Raw genomic sequence first — 16,783 nt, forward strand, 5'->3', positions numbered from 1 at the left:
GTGTGTAAAAGATTGTTAGAGTTCTCTGGCTGGCTGTGTCTTCGTTAGCCTCCATTTATTTATTTAAATCGTTTATATACCGCTTCCCTTGAAAGGCATTTTAAGAGTGAAATTTAAAAGCAGTATAATCAAATGACAGTAAATTCAAGTGAGCCACCTCTCATAGTCCCACTGTTGACCTGTCTGTATGGTTCACATGTTTTGTCCTAACATCTGGCTCAAATTGACTTCCGTGTCCTGTATTGGGGGATGAGAGAGAATGGATTGTAGGTGAGATTTAACAACTACTTGAAGAGGGCTATCACATACTTTTCCAGGCTAAGCAAACCTAATTTATTATATATCTCCTCATAGACTTTAGTTGCCAGAATGCAAGACAGTATGCTGCATCTTTGATAGCCTTGGCGGGATCTCACTGCCCCCTTCTCACTTCTTCGGCTTGCTAGCACCTTTTTGGGGAAGTTATTCTTTCCAGACTGATATGAAATCTCTAATCCTCTTCTCCACAAGAAGGAAGAATTATAAGGAACCAGCATGGCTGGCTCAGGAATTCTGGGGATTGAAGTCCACAGGTCATAAATTTGCCATAATTGTCCACGCCTGCCTTACCTCTTTAGAAGAAAGAAACTTCTACCTTAATTACCAGATAGATACCTAATCCATGGAAGTTCACTGGCTGAACTCCAGACCAATTTTGTTCTCTCAACCCAACCTATTTAACAGGTTTTTGTTTGTTTTTTGTGAGGGGGGGGGAAAACAGAAATTGCCATAGTAAACAGTCTTGAGCTCCTTAAAAAAAAAACACAGGGTGTAAAATCAGTATAGAGGGATGGACTTGGCTTGTTGTATAAGCCCCACTTATCCACATTTTTAAAAGCATCTTCTCCTTTTAAGTTAAGCTTACTTCATTATCTGCAGGCAGGAAACAAACAGCTGGAGCCTTTGTAGCAGCAGCTGCAGCAGCAGATATTCTTACAATCCAGGATTTTGCATTTAATAAGGCAGAACAAATATATTATAAATATTAACCTCTGAAATTTTGGGGCAGCTGACTTAGGCCTCAGTTTATACATACTCTAAATTTGCCACCAGGTCCCCATTAAGGATTTTTGTGAAAAAAATTTAAATGGGGACTCCTTGCTGCTGTCACTAGATAAACTAGGAAAGCAATCAAAGAAATATATACAAGTATGTTCAATTTATGACCATAATTGAGCCCAACATTTCTGTTGTTTAATGAGACAGTTGTTAACGTAGTTTTCCCCATTTTACGACCTTTCTTGCCACAGTTGTTCGTTTATAAAGTTTATTGACTGCCCATCTTACCACAACGTGAATCACTGCAGTTGTTAAATTAGTAATACAGTTGTTGGGTGAATCTGGCTTCCCCACGGACTTTAGAATAGAATAGAATGAATGAGGTGGAAGGGACCTTGGAGGTCTTCTAGTCTAGCCCTCTGCTCAAATAGGAGATCCTGTATCATTTCAGATAAGTGACTGTCTAGACTCTTCTTAAAAACATCCAATGATGGAACGCCCATGATTTCTGGAGACAACCTGTTTCCCTGGTTAATTATCCTCACTGTTAGGAAGTTTCTCCTTAATTCCAGGTTGCTTCTCTCCTTGATTAGTTTCCATCCCTTGTTTCGTGTTCTGCCTAGAGGTGGTTTGGAGAATAATTTGACCCCCTCTTCTTTGTGTATCATGTCATCCCCAATTCTTTTTTTTCTCTAGACTAATCAAACCCAAATCCTGCAGCTTTTCTTCATATGTTTTAGTCACTTTGCTTGTCCAAAGATTGCAAAAGTTGATCACATGACCCTAGGACACTGCAACCATCATTAATGAGTCAGTTGCCAAGCTTCTGAATTTTGATCACATGACCCAGAGATGCTGCAGGGGTTCTAAGTGTGAAAAATGGTCGTAACTTTTTCAGTGGCGTAACTTCAAATAGTCACTAAACAAATGTTGTAAGTGGAGGACTACTTACCTGTATTCTGCGGACCTCCAGAAATTTTTTTTACATTGAATTAGCATTAGTTAAATGCATGGGGTATATGTGTCTGTTTTGTTGTTCCATTGATAATCTCGATATGTATAGACAGCACTATCACTTACAATAGACAACTTGTGCATTGTAGCCAGACAATAGGTACTTGCTTGGGAGTGATAGTTCAGCAATCAAATTGGTTAAAATCCAGTAGAATGAAAACTGTAGTTATTACTTTTCATTCACAAGAAATTTGCTCATGTATGTGTCCATTGATTTGTTTATTTCAGCGCTTGGAGAAATTCCCCCAAATGGATATTTCCTGTCAAGCAGCTTTTTACTGCCATATGATTTAATTAAATATTTTCTTTCCCCCTTCCTTCCTTTTCAATTTTTTATTATTATTTTTTTTGCAGTGAGTCAAGTGACTTCTTCCTGTGTCATCTGTTTATAGGATATGGTGAGAGAAGGGGGAGATCTGGCATTTTTAGAATGAAAGTCTCTGTATTTGGCAAGTTGGTGATGGTGTTAATGGCCGTGAGGAAACTTTTGTATTAAAAGAAAGGAGTGCGGCTTGGTTGACACTGTAGGCCTGAAGCAGCGGGTGTGGCTTTTGCTATATTAAGTCCTGGGCTGGTGCCAGCATAACTCTTGCAATGTCCATTTAAAGGCCTTGTCTCACGTAATGGATCCAGGCTGGCTTACTGTAAAACCTTGGAATTTTATTATAATTTATCCATATAAAATTTGAGTGGCATCATTCTAGTTTTTCTATACTTCTCAGGGATTGGATAATAAGTATTAAATAATCCCTACGAAATAAGACAAGAAAGCAGTTAGGGGGGAAAGGTGTATTAAAAGCAAGCAGTTACAGTACCTAAAATCAAATTTGCCATCCCTGCAGAAGAAGAAATTCATTACAAGAGAGAAAGTCTTAACCAATCCGTGGAAGAACTTCCGGAGCCATGGATTTGTACAATTTAGATCAGGGCTCTCCAACCTTGGCAACTTTAAAACTTGTGGACTTCAACTCTCAGAGTTGGAGACCACTGGTTTAGATGAGATTATCAAGGATCTACTGTAGGTCTTGTCCCTCTGCCACAGTTGGATCCCAGATAGCTTTTCTGTCAGATGTCACGGGGTCAAGCAGGGTGTTAAGGAAGTGATCCCCCAAAAATTATGCTAAGCCTTTTAGAGTTTCTAAATGAACCACTGAAACTTTCAGAGAGTCACGAAGTGATCACTAGGTTACAGGATTGGTGCAGATGACGGAATCTCCTGCCAATAATGTTGACTACCATTTGAGTGATATTAGACAAAACATCCAACTAGGCTAGGAAAAAAAGGCAGGTTGAAATTCATCCTCTCAGTGTCACTAGGTGATGTTAGGTCAGGGGTTTGTTTCTTGGATTAACCTACCTCCCCAGGTCAGAGAAGAGTCTTTCTATACGTTGCAATAGTCACATACTTCGGAATATAATGTCCTTATTAATGGTCAGGAATGTTGGGTCTTGCATATTCAAAATATAAGAAATGCCTTGTACGGATAATCCTTGACCCCAAAGGTGCTTTTTCAAGAAGCAACTGGACTTTCTGGTTTTTGTCTGAAGACGTTTTGCTTTTCATCCAAGAAGCTTCTTAGCTCTGAGCTCTGGGCTGAAAAAGCTTCTGGGATGAGAAGCGAAATGTCTTCAGAGAAAAACCAGAAAGTCCAGTTGCCTCTTCAAAAAGTACCTTTGGGATAACCATGACCTGGATGACTGAGAATCTCCATAGACAGATAATCCTTGACTTACAACCATTTGCTTAGCAACCATTTGAAGGCAAAATGGCACTGAAAAAAAATGACTTATGACCGGTCCTCACACTAATGACTGTTGCAGCATCCCTACAGTCATGTGATCAAAATTCAGGTGCTTTGGCAACCGGCATGTATTTTCGATGCTGGTAGTGTCCTAGGGTCATCTGATCACCATTTGTGACTTTCCCAGCTGGTTTCCAATAAGCAAAGTCAATGAGGAGAGCCGGATTTGTTGAAGAACCTCACGATTGATTCAACCATTGCAGCGATCCGCTTAACGGTGGCAAAAAAGGACACAAAATTGGGTGCGACTCATTTAACTGCTTTGCTTAACAATGGAAATTCTGGTCCTAATTGTGACTGTATGTTGAGGACTACCTATAGCAGTGTGGGCGAACCTTTTCGGCACCAAGTGCCGAAATGGGAACACGCGCACACGCATGTCGAAAAGTGGAAGACCAGCCATTTGGTGCGCGTGTCGGGAAGATGATCTTTGCATGCACGCCAGAAACCGGAAGACCAGGTAGCCGGTGTGCATGCGTGTGCCAGAAACCAGAAAACCATTTTCCCAGTGCATGCATGCACACCGGGCAGCTGCTCTTCTGGTTTCCAGCACTCCCGCGTGAGTGAAATCCAGCTGGCTGGCGCGCTGGAACCCAGAAGAACGGGCAACGGCTCACATGCCCGGAGAGATGGCTCTATGTGCCACTTCCAGCACGCGTGCCATGGGTTCGCCATCACAGACCTATAGTGTTGAGGCACAGATTTCATATCCCTACCTCAGCTATAAAGCTCAGTGGCTTAATTTAGATCAGTTATTTCTCAACCTTAGCAAATTTAAGGTGTGTAGACTGCAACTTCCAAAATCCCCAAGCCAGCATTTTTTTCCTGTTATTTGTTACATACTGTTGTTATTTGAACATGATGTCCTGAGTTGCATGTCAGATGGACAACTGTATACATTGAATGAACAAATGAATGAATGAAACAATCCTTTCAGGAATGTGATGGTGGTGATAATGGGTGCTTTGCTTTATTCTTCTTCCTAAGGAAGCTCAGAATGGTTTTTTTTAAAAAAAGTAATAAAGTAGTCTGCACTATTATCTCAATCTAGTTAGGCTCCTGTTAGAATATTATCAGAGTATGCTTAGTTTTACTTTATGAATGGTGAATTTTGTAGCACGTGCTGCATTTGGCTATCTGGGAATATTTCCTTCAGTGTTTTTTAAAGCTGCTAGTCTCAAAAACATACTTGAAAATTATCCTTGTGTTTTCTGTGACAGCTTAGTGAATTTATAAAACTTCTTTCTGAAGATTAACGATGCAAAGCATTAGCAGGAAAAGCCATATTCTGGTAACACAGCCCTCTGTTTTCATATTGCCCTAAGGCGGTTGTTGTCCACGTAAGAGCTTCACCACGTTTTGTCTTTAGTTCCTTGTGCTAGTAGCAAAAGATAAATAGTGCTGTAGCATCGAATTCATATTTAGTTCATTTAGTCATCATTCAAAGTTACAACGGCACTGAAAAAATTGACCTATGACCCTTTTTCACCCTTGCGACTTGCAGCATCCCCATGGTCACCTGATCAAAAATCTGATACTTGGCAACTGACTCATATTTATGACGGTTGCAGTGTCCTGAGATCATGTGATCCCTTTTGCCACCTTCTGACAAGCAAAGTCAATGGGGAAGCCAGATTCACTTTACAACCATTTTAATAATTTAACTGCAGTGATTCACTTAAAAACCGTGGCAAGGAAAATCACAAAACGGGGCAAAATTCACTTAACTGTTTTGCTGAGCAACAGAAATTTTGGGCTCAATTGTGGTCATAAGTCAAGGACTACCTGTACATTAAAATCAATTCGCAGATCACAAAGGACTAGTGATGTAAATGAATGCCCCTTAACAGTCAAAGTCCTGCTTCTACTCGTTAATTTCAGTGGTCGGTGGTTTATTGAGGTTAATAAATGAATAATTACATTAAAGAAATACTCAAAGTGCTTCCTGTTTTTGTTGAAATTACAAGAGCCTTAGAAAGTGAGCAGGTACTACTACCCCTAGTGCTGGAGATGAAATGGGATTTTGCAGTATCCTTCCCCTGGAGTGGGGAAGGAATGGAGATATTGCAGTATCCTTCCCCTGGAATAGAGGGAATGGGGCTTTTGCAGTATCCTTCCCCTGGAGTGGGGTGGGAATGGAGAGTTTGCAGTATCCTTCCCCTGGCATGCCTACCGAGCCACGCCCACAGAACCGGTAGTAAAAAAAATTGAATTTCACCACATCATATACCTGTTTTATTCCATGAAAATTAGCCCACTCAGTCAGTGGGTCTTACTGCTAAATAGATTTTATCCACACACATACTTTATCCATACTTCAACCCAATATAGTCTAAAGCTTTCCATGAAAGTTCATGAGAAAAATGTACTAGTTTTTAAGAAGCCACAAAGCTGTTGCTGCTATTGTTTTTAGAATCATTTTCTTAGTCCAACATCCACTTTAAATACTTTAGCTTGTTCAGAGATACGTATATAGCAAGTGGCATTAAACCCTGCATCTAATTTCATTCATTCAATACAGCAGAAGAAAATCAACAATAGTTGAAACGCTTCATTCAGATAATTAAAAAACATGAATTTATGACTGTACACTATATGAAGAAATGGATATAAAGTTCTTTAAAGCAGAAAGCTGGTCATATAGTGCTAAGAGATAGTGTTTTGCCCCATATGACGTAAACCCCCATTCCCTTCCCACTCCAGGGGAAGGATATTGCAAAATCCCCATTCCCTCCCCAATCCAGGGAAAGGATACTGCAAAATCTCCGTTCCCACCCCACCCCACTCCAGGGGAAGGATGCTGCAAAATCCCCATTCCCACCTCACTCTGGGGCCAGCCAGAGGTGGTACTTGCCAGTTCTCCGAACTACTCAAAATTTCCGCTACCGGTTCTCCAGAACCTGCTGAATTTCACCTCTTGGTATATGTTTTCATTTTTAAAGTGAGTTAAGCTACTTTGTTAAAACAGATTCCAAGCTTACTGTGACACTTTTATCTGAAAATGTGCTCTGCAATTATTTTTGGAACTTCCCAGTCCAAGTGATAATATATCTGGTTCTTGTGTTGCCTGCAAAATAGCTTGCAAAAATAACAGCTTTAAAATGAGCAAAAACAAAACAAATTACAGAACATTTGCAGCAAAATGTATTTTTTTGTAGGACTGCCTGTCCTGCCCCTTCCAACAACTTTCAGTGGGTATCATTGAAATAGGAGTCCTATATAAAGACTGCCAGCACACCGCATCATACATTTTATAGACTGAACTGTTTAGGTGCAATGTCCTTATCATATCTTTGTCAAAGAAAAGGCTTCCACCTAGCTAAGGCCTTGATATCTGGGGTACAAAAATAAGGATAACCACTAGATGGCAATCAGTGTTGCCTTTTCTGGTTTTTTTGCTGCCATCTTGTGGTGGTCACAGTTTATGTATCCCTAACATACTAGTACAGTGTTTCTCAACCTTGGAAGCTTGGAAGCAGCGCTGGCTGGGGGATTCTAGGAGTTGAAGTCCACCCATCTTCAAGCTACCAAGGTTGAGAAACACTGCACTAGTGACTGAGGATGTCTGAATCATTTTGAAACAGATTGCAGGTAGTCCTCGTTACAACTATTTGTTTGGTCAAAGTTACGATGGCTCTGAAAAAAGGACTTATGACCATTTTTCACACTGATGGTTGTTGGAGCATCACCCCATGGTCACGTGATCAAGTTTCAGATACTTGGCAACTGGCATGTATTTATGACCGTTGCAGTGTCCTGGAGTCATGTGACTATCTTTTGCAACCTTCTGACGAGCAAAGTCCATGGGGAAGCCGGATTCACTTGACCGTGTTATTTACTTAACAAACTGTGGTGATTCACTTAACAACTGTGGCAAGGAAGGTTACAAAATGGGGCAAAACTCAGTTAGCAACTGTCTTTCTTAGCAACAGAAATTTTAGGTTCGGTTGCGATTGTAAATCAAGGACTAACCTATACAGGTAGTCCTCGACCTACAACAGTTCATTTAGTGACTGTTCAAAGTTACAGCAGCCCTAAAAAAGGTGATTTATGACCGTTTTTCACACTTATAATCATTGCAGCATCCCAATGCTCACATGATCAAAAATTAAGATGCTTGGCAAGTGGTTCATATTTATGATGGTTACAGTGTCCTGGAGTCATGTGATCCACTTTTGTGACCTTGGGACAAGCAAAGTCAATGGGGAAGCCAAATTTGCTTAACAACCAGGTTACTAACTTATTCACTTAATAACGGTGGCAAGGCAAGCCGTAAAATGGGGCAAGCTCACTTAACAAGGGTTTCACTTAGCAACACAAATTTTGACCTCCATTGTGGTCTTAACTTAAAGGCCACCTGTACTAGCAACCAAACTGAAGAAAAACATGAGTTAGCAATAATCCAGCAATTGGCGTTCCACTCACTAAAGGGCACAAGGAAAGAGCTGGCTGAAGTTAACACCCAGGTATCTATCAAGATTCTGAATCATCCAGGTCATGGTTGTCCCAAAGGTGTTTTTTTTTCTAAAAGGCAACTGGACTTCCTTGGGGTTTTTTTTTCTTTGAAAACATTTCACTTCTCATTCAGTTCTCATCAGAACTATAAAAGCTGCTTGGATAAGATGCGAAACATTTTCAAAGAAAAACAAAACTAAGAAAGTCCAGATGCATTTTGGAAAAAAAACACCTTTGGGATTAAGACAGGGGTGAAATGCTCCCGGTTCGGACCGGATCACCCGATCCGGTAGCAATGGAGACGGGTGGTTCGGAGAACCGGTAGCAAAAATCCCTGCCCCCCCCCCCAATTGCCTAGCTAAGCCACGCAATCATCAGAGGCTTTTTTATTATTATTATTTTTAAAAGCATTTTTCTACAACCTCTTTGGCTGAAAAAATGCTTTTAAAAGTAAAAAAAAGTCTCTGATGATCGCGCAGCTCAGCTGGGATCGTCAGAGGCTTTAAAAACATTATTTTTACAACCTCTTCAGCCGAAGAGGTTGTAGAAAAAATGGTTTTAAAAGTAAAAGTAAAAAAAAAAAAAGTTGGCCACGCCCACTCAGTCATATTACCCACCCCACCCCACCCCCAAGCCATGCCCACAGAACCGGTAGTAACAAATTTTACATTTCACCACTGGATTAAGACCCAGGTTTTTATATGACAAATCTGTCCTGAGTCCAAAGCAGCGGTCTAAACCAGGTAAATATTTTCATTATTGGCTTGCTTTGCGTTTGCAACCTTTATTCCAGAAGGTCTTCACCTTCACTTTCCACACAGTTGGTCTACCTCTGAAGTATCCACCATGCAATCATATCAGCTGCCTAATGTCTTTTCCTACAGTAACATAGGTTTGTGTGATTTTCAGCCTGTAGAAGATTCTGGGATCTTCCTGATCAAAATCCAGGGCCTTGAGGTTCTGTACAAACAGGAACCAACTCCTCCTCCCAGCAATGCTGGGCCTGTATAATTAAAATAATCTTTTAAAAAACATGGAAAGGGTGGGCCTGGGCCCAAGCTGCCCCCTTGCAACAAAGTACTGGAAAGGGTTGCAGACAGAGCAGGCAAGAAACTTTTAATATGGAAGTTCGTGGTAAAACTACTAGCTGAGCTCAAATGAAAAACAGGTCCTTAACTTCCTTAATCAGAAAGTCCTTGAAAACACCTCCAACTTTCTTCTACTGGTGTGTTTCACAAAGAAATTGCAACCTATCATTAAATCCGGATCGAGTCTTTCAAAACAAACAGGGAATAAAAATGATCTGTGTTCATTGCGGCTGTTTACATCACAAGAAATATTTCCTCAAAGTTATGAGTAATTTCCAAATTTTGTTTTCCCTGCTAAACCTCCCTCCCTCATTCTGCCACTAGGAACCGTCTGATAGGTATAAAAACAGCTATGTGTGAACAGCAGTTTTCTGAAAACTTAAAGACAGCAGATGTTCCATATTTGGTTGCATAATCAGAACGGCATTTAGTTCCAGGATCTCCAAGATGGATATTGCTCTCATGTCTTGCTTCTTGGCTCCCCAAAGACATCAACTGGTCACTGCAAGGAATTGAATACAGGTAGTCCTCGACCACAATTGAGCCCAAAATTTATGTTGCTAAGTGAGACATTTGTTAAGTGAGTTTTGCCCCATTTTACGACCTTTCTTGCCACAGTTGTTAAGCGAATCTCTTCAGTTGTTGAAGTTAGTAGCACGGTTGTTAAGCGAAACTGGCTTCCCCGTTGACTTTGCTTGTCAGGAGGCTACAAAAGGTAATCACATGACTCCAGGACCATCATAAAGATGAGTCAGTTGCAAAGCGTCTGAATGTTGATCACATGACCATGGGGATCCTGCAATGGTTGTAAGTGTGAAAAACGGTCATGAGTCACTTTCTGTCAATGCCGTTGTAACTTCGAACATGAACTGTTGTAATTCGAGTACTGCTTTTATTACAGTATACTATTACATGCTTAAAGGGGACAAGGTGGCTCAGTGGCTAAGACGCTGAGCTTGTTGATGGAAAGGTCGGCAGTTCAGCGGTTCGAATCCCTAGTGCCGCGTAACAGGGTGAGCTCCCGTTACTTGTCCCAGCTTCTGCCAACCTAGCAGTTCGAAAGCACGTAAAAAATGCAAGTAGAAAAATAGGGACCATCTTTGGTGGGAAGGTAACAGCGTTCCATGCGCCTTTGGCCTTGAGTCATGCCGGCCACATGACCACAGAGACGTCTTCGGACAGCGCTGGCTCTTCGGCTTTGAAACGGAGATGAGCACCACCCCCTAGAGTCGGGAACGACTAGCACATACGTGCGAGGGGAACCTTTGCCTTTACCTTATTATATGCTTAACTTAGTTTTAGTGGGTTGATGTGTTAGCATAGTTCGGAAATAGCCATTGTTTTACCGTAGTCTGTCTCTATCAAATCACAGAGAGGGCTGGTCCCTGTCACAACCTGTTTGTAAGACTTTCTGAGTCATCTGGTTGTTTACTGTGGGGGATGTAGGGTGTGGGTTTCAGTCTGATAGAGCAGGAGTGGTCTTTTATCAGTTCTTGCGCAAGGAGGCATCCTCGTGAAACCTCCATGTTCAGAAGGAGTCTCCTTAAGAATATCAGCTGCCCCAGAACAAACGGCGGGCAGAATGGGAGAAATCCTTGTGATTTATCATGGTTTAGTGTCGTCTTTTGTCTAGCTATAGTTGGAAGCGGTATACTGGATGAAACAGACCAAGTTGTGTTAGCAGGCAAGGGGACTTCTAAGGGCACTGGAAGATCCCTTCGTTGATTGCGTTTCCCATCTTTACGATGTATGGAGTTCAACTCTCAAAATTCCCCAGCCCGGCATACTGGCTGGGGAATTCTGGGAGTTGGAGTCCACACGCTTGAAACAAAGTTTAAGATCAAGAAACATTGAAGAAGAAGAAGGCCCCAAACCTGTTCACTGACACTGTCTGTTACTGAAGACACATCTTGGTGGCTTTGTAAAGACAAATGAGTTCCAGAGGATGAGCCCCAAGTTATCTTTCATTCAGCATTCAGATCTCGCATCTTCCAGATCTCTTGTTTCGACATTTCTGCGGATGATGCTCCCAAAATTCAGCAACTTGCCGGATGTAGGTTTACTTCCCCTTTTTTTTCCCCCCAAAACACCACAAATTTGCTTAACATCTTTAAAAAGCCTCCGAAAGGCATAGACACGTGCCTGAAAAACCCAACTTTGCCTATCTGCAGAACCCTCTACATTTCGAGGCAATGGTCCTGGATGACTTTTTAAAAGAACGCCTCCCCAAGTTTTAAAACTGACAAGAAGAAGGGGGAAAAAATGCAAGCGCGGTCCCAAAACATTAGAGGGCCTGATCTTGTTTTCCAACGTGCGTAAGTTTGTCTCTTAACACATCATCCCTTGGCACTATTTTTCTTCCTTCAAGGAGAAGAAGTTGTAATCTTTGGTTCCAAATGATCGTTTCAGTAGAGTTCTGTAGCCTGGTCAGTTATCATTTTAAAAGTGACCCTTCATTGTTCGATGCTGCCTGCTAAATCTTCCAGTTCACCTTTTCTTCCTGCCTTGTCTGTACAACTCTTCAAGGCCTTGGCTTCTTTGTAAATCCAGCTTCTTTAACACAATTACTTCTCTCTCTCTCTCTCTCTTTCTCTTACCGTCTTTCTCTCTCTCTCTCTTTCTCTCTCTCTTTCTCTCTTTCTCTCTCTCTCTCTCTGGAGTCCTAAGGTCATTCCTGCAACTGCTCCGGAAGCGTAAACCAGCTTAGAGGGGCAAGAGCCGGCCTCGTTTATTGGCTCCCTTAGAGGAGGAAGCTTCTTCCCGGAGTCTCTCCCTGACTTTTTTCGGAACGCCTACTGGAAACAGCTTCCAGTCTCTGATGTGACACTTGAACGCATAGATAACCTCCTCGTTCCACGCTGGGGTATCCTTTTTTTTTTTTTCCTTCCACAATCACTTGGCCCCCTCAAGTGGGGAAGGGGCTCTGTTCTGAAAGCCACCGAGCGCTTTTGAGCCCTCTTCTTTTCCTTGGCCGCTAAAGCTTTTGGAGGAACGCAGCGAGCGGCTCTTTGCGTGAGAAGTTGACTCGGAGTTCGCCAGGCTTCCCTGCCGGGAAGAGGAGGAGGAGGAGGGGAAGCTACGAAGTGGGGCAGGGCCCTGAGCCTCCACTCAGCTGGTAATTTCCTCTTCTTCGTAAGCAGCAGCAGGAGCAGCGTGTGGGTCAGACGAAGGCAGGGAGCTGGGGAAGCGAAATGTGGACCGTTGTGGGAGACACCTCTTTGTCATCCTGAATTCCTCGGGGTGGTGGTTTTTTTTTTTTTTTCCTGAAGAAACAGAATTAGGATTCCCAACTCACTCGTAGCTTCGTATTCTGTTGGGGCATTGTTTTCTCTACATGTCTTTGCGTTTGGCTCTCTTTGCTCTTGGGTGGGAGGAAGGAGCTTGGTGGTTCAACTTTTGTTTCAAAATCTTTTCCGCTTTCTCTCTCTCGCTCTTTCTGTGTGTGTGTAAGTAATACTGTAAAGCCGGGTCTTAAAAGACACTGATTTTGGATTTAACAGGGGAAATGAGATCTTGGGTATTAATAAAAAGTAAACAATCACTTAGATTTTTTTTTTTTTTTTTGCCAATTTCTATGGGGCCGTTTCCTCCATTTCAATTTATTTACTGAAATTTGTCATGAGGCCGGTGGGGCAGCAGAAAAAAAGGTTTGCCAAAGCGAGTGAAAACCCTGCCCCACCCCAGGCTTCCCGAGATCGCAGCATGCATTTTATTCCTACCGAGGGTTTTTCGAGCTTGCCAACGGAACCTCGAAAAGCAGGTATTTGGATTCCTGTTAAAAACCAAGAAGGAAAATTTCACAGCCTATTGAATTCAGCAGCCCATGCTAACTTCTGGGATGCATCTTTTAAAAATGGGCAAGGAGCATGATTTAATTAGGAAGTCCCCATCATTTTTAGATAAAAGTTTACGTGGCATGGATATATATATATATATATATCTTTCTTTCCAGGTTTTTTTTTTTTATTTTTAGTATGTTTTAGTATGTTTTTTTTTATTTTTTTATTTTTAGTATGTGTTGGGGAGAGTAACTAAGGCAGCTGTCCTCAACCCCCTATATGAAGGGAGGGGGGTTTCATAGAAAGTTTGACTCTAATTTTTGAATTGCTTTGATGGCTCCTTTTTTTTTTTTCATCCAAGGCAAGCAAATTATAATAAAAGTTTAAAGCCTAGGAGTGGGGGTTTTTTCCCCCCAGCATTTTGAGTTCTGCTGAATTAAATAGACAAAGGAAAACAGAAGAGGAATGCGCATGTTACATTAAAAAGGGCAAGGAAAAAGGGTGTAGACTTTTTCATATGAAAGTTGTAATTTAAACAACTGATTGATTAGTCATAAGGTCTGCTCTAGCATTCCACAACTGAATGCCCTCCAGAGGTCTTGGGACCACAATTCCCAGAATCCTAAACCGGAATGGACCCCAAAATGGCACCTTCCCTTTCCAGCCAGAATAGTAGTGTTTGAAAATTCTGGCAATTGATATTTGCATATATGGATTATACCAAGAAGGCATTTTTAGAATTTGGGGGCCTTTTCCATCTTTTTCTCCCCCACAAGATACCAGGGGTTGAATTTGGAGTTTTTAGCTTGCAAAGCCTCTATTCTGCCATTGAACCATAATATAGCACAGAGACAGTCCACCCTGCGTGACATCAACCTTAAAGAATTCCCTGTGATACATATTGAAAGGGATTATATAATGCAAATTAGGTTAGGTGATGTTCTTGTGTACTCAGGAGAAATGGAATTTTTCTGCGAAACTCGTAGTAAGACCGGTGCTGGGATGCTGAGTCCATTTTAAATGTGTAGGAATGTTTTGATTACCAAGACGACCCTCTGAATAGCTTCACCAGGTGTGCCATGCATAATTCTCAGATTGTCAACCCAGAGTGTCTATGACTGAAAGAACTGCTAGCTTTTGACTACTTTTAGGGTTTCAAACCCTGAGCCTTCCCAGCTCAGCCTCTTACCTGCTTTTCAGGAGCTGCATGTTTGAGATTTCCTTTGGACATGGTACTAAGCCTGTGTTAAAAAGAACCCCCGATTCTCAATAGAACTACCAAAAAACTCCTTATCTTTCCTTGACAAGTTTCAAACTGAAAGAAAAGAGGTCGTCCTTGACATATGACCATAATTGAGCCCAAAATTTCTGTTGCTAAGTGAGACATCTGTGAAGTGAGTTTTGCCCCGTTTTATGATTTTTTTCTTGCCACCGTTGTTAAGTGGATCACTGCGGTTAACCTAGTAACACGGTTGTTAAGTGGATCTGGCTTCCCCATGGACTTTGCTTGTCAAATTTCTCAAAGAGGAATCACATGACCCCAGGACACTGCAACCGTCATAAATATGAGTCAGTTGCCAAGCGTCTTAATTTTGATCGGATGACCACGGGGATGCTGCAACAGTCGTAAGTGTGAAAAACAGTCGTATGTCACTTTTTTCAGTGCCGTTGTAACTTTGAACGGTCACTAAATGAACTGTTATAAGTTGAGGACTACATGTATGGTCGGGCCTCGCTTGATTCTGTATTCCCAGAATCTAGTGAGCCACTGTCAAACAAAGAAGGTAACTCTGAGCATTATTCATTTGAACAAAAATTCACAGCCGATTCTCTTCTAATCATAGTTCTGGGACAAAATGGTACATTTAGAACATAGTAGGCTCAATTCCAAGGGACGCGGTGGCTCAGTGGCTAAGACGCTTGTCAGGGTGGCAATTAATCCCATTCTGCTTTTGGGTAATTGCACCTTGATTTAGAGAATGGATTGTGACCTTTCCTTGAAGTATATGTTAAGAAAAATAAACCCGAAGATATATTTTCTAAGAAAAACTCATTTATTTGTTATAAAGAAAATAAAACATCTTACTAGCTAATTAATTACATCTTGGAAAAGCTTTCCCGGCCACCTCTCCTGGCCGGAGAACAAAGAAAGATAGAAGAAAGTGAAAGAATGTGGACATGCGCAGTTAGCTTACTGATAAGAACTTGGCAAGCTATGGTAAGTCTGAAAGTTCAAAAATAAGAGCTCATTTGGTAAATACAAAAACGCAGTGACAACGCTGAGCTTGTCAATCGAAAGGTCGGCAGTTCAGCGGTTTGAATCCCTAGTGCCGTGTAACGGGGTGAGCTCCCGTTACTTGTCCCAACTTCTGCCAACCTAGCAGCTCGAAAGCACGTAAAAAATGCAAGTAGAAAAATAGGAACCACCTTTGGTGGGAAGGGAACAGCGTTCCGTGCGCCTTTGGCCTTGAGTCATGCCGGCCACATGACTACAGAGACATCTTCGGACAGCGCTGACTCTTCGGCTTTGAAACGGAGATGAGCATCGCCCCCTAGAGTCGGGAACAACTAGCATATATGTGTGAGGGGAACCTTTACCTTTACCTTTTAGGTTCAATTCCAGGTCCTGCATGTCAGACAGCCACAAAGGACTGCTGGCAGATGAAATGCAGTACAGTTAGTCTTTGAGTGAACAAGCGTTGGTTTAGCACCCCATTTGAAATTACAACCGTCCTGAAAAAAGTATATTGCAACCGGTCCTCATTCTTACGACTGTTGCTGCATCCCCACGGTCACGTGATTACAATTTGGTCACTTGGCAATCGACATGTAGTTACAATGACTGTAGCATCCCAGGATCCTGCAATCACCCATTTGTGACCTATCCAGCCAGCTTCCCCCTCCCCCAACAATGTCACTAGGGAAAGCCAAGATTTGCTTAACAACCGTGTGATTCGTTTAACAACCATGGCAAAAAAAAAAAGGTCAGAAAAATCAGGCTTGACTTACCTTAACAACTTCCTTGCTTAGCAGTGTTTAAATCCTGGTCTTAATACCGGTTGTAAGTCGATGCCTACTTGTAAATGCTTGACTATCTAACTAAGCATCATAAAGCGCAATAGAAAACTTCCTGCAATTTGAAATGAGGTTGTGTAGGGCTTCTGTTTTGGGAAGAGGAATCCCAATTCCTTTAAAGAGTTAAAACTGTTTACTTTGGGATCTCAGCTATGAATCAAGAGGAGATAGCTTTTTTTCAGCCATTGGATTTTAAGTAGGCAATCCAGGGGGGGGGTGAGGGCAGGGGGGGGACATTAAAAAAATCTATTGTTGATCTCAGGAGCTTGAAACTATGCAGTAAAAAATGATATTCCAGTCTGCAGGGAGCTAGTTTCAAATCAGGTAGCTTGTACTTTATTTCTGCTTTTGCACCATCACTCTATAGCCACTTCCTAGTGTGAGGGGACCAGGATATCCAAAATTCACATAACTTCAACACCTTCTTTGTCTTCTTGGTAGGTTCCTTGACTTTCGATCAGCCTGCCAAAAGAATTATACGGTTCTTCCTTCAGAACTCATGAACATCCGGAGCAGGTAGGTACACCTATAT

At 41.8% G+C, this 16,783-nt stretch overlaps 1 protein-coding gene across 46 annotated transcripts in view; it reads left to right on the forward strand.

Moving 5' to 3' along the window:
- GATAD2A (GATA zinc finger domain containing 2A) overlaps positions 1 to 16,783 on the forward strand; it is a 109,417-nt gene that overhangs the window by 34,751 nt on the left and 57,883 nt on the right. For 35 of the 46 annotated variants that reach the window (XM_087879430.1, XM_087880310.1, XM_087878603.1 and 32 more), the window contains one exon: positions 16,693 to 16,767. Coding sequence is in view for 9 of the 46 variants with exons in the window: in XM_087880310.1 (XP_087736436.1) it covers positions 16,751 to 16,767 (17 nt within the window). In the remaining 37 variants the exon portion in view is untranslated. The other 11 variants (XM_087878358.1, XM_087879601.1, XM_087879989.1 and 8 more) reach the window with 8 other exon arrangements.

The sequence above is a fragment of the Pantherophis guttatus genome, chromosome 1 (assembly GCF_059756535.1).
Source record: "Pantherophis guttatus breed Tessera chromosome 1, ASM5975653v1, whole genome shotgun sequence".
NCBI classification, from domain to species: domain Eukaryota; kingdom Metazoa; phylum Chordata; class Lepidosauria; order Squamata; family Colubridae; genus Pantherophis; species Pantherophis guttatus.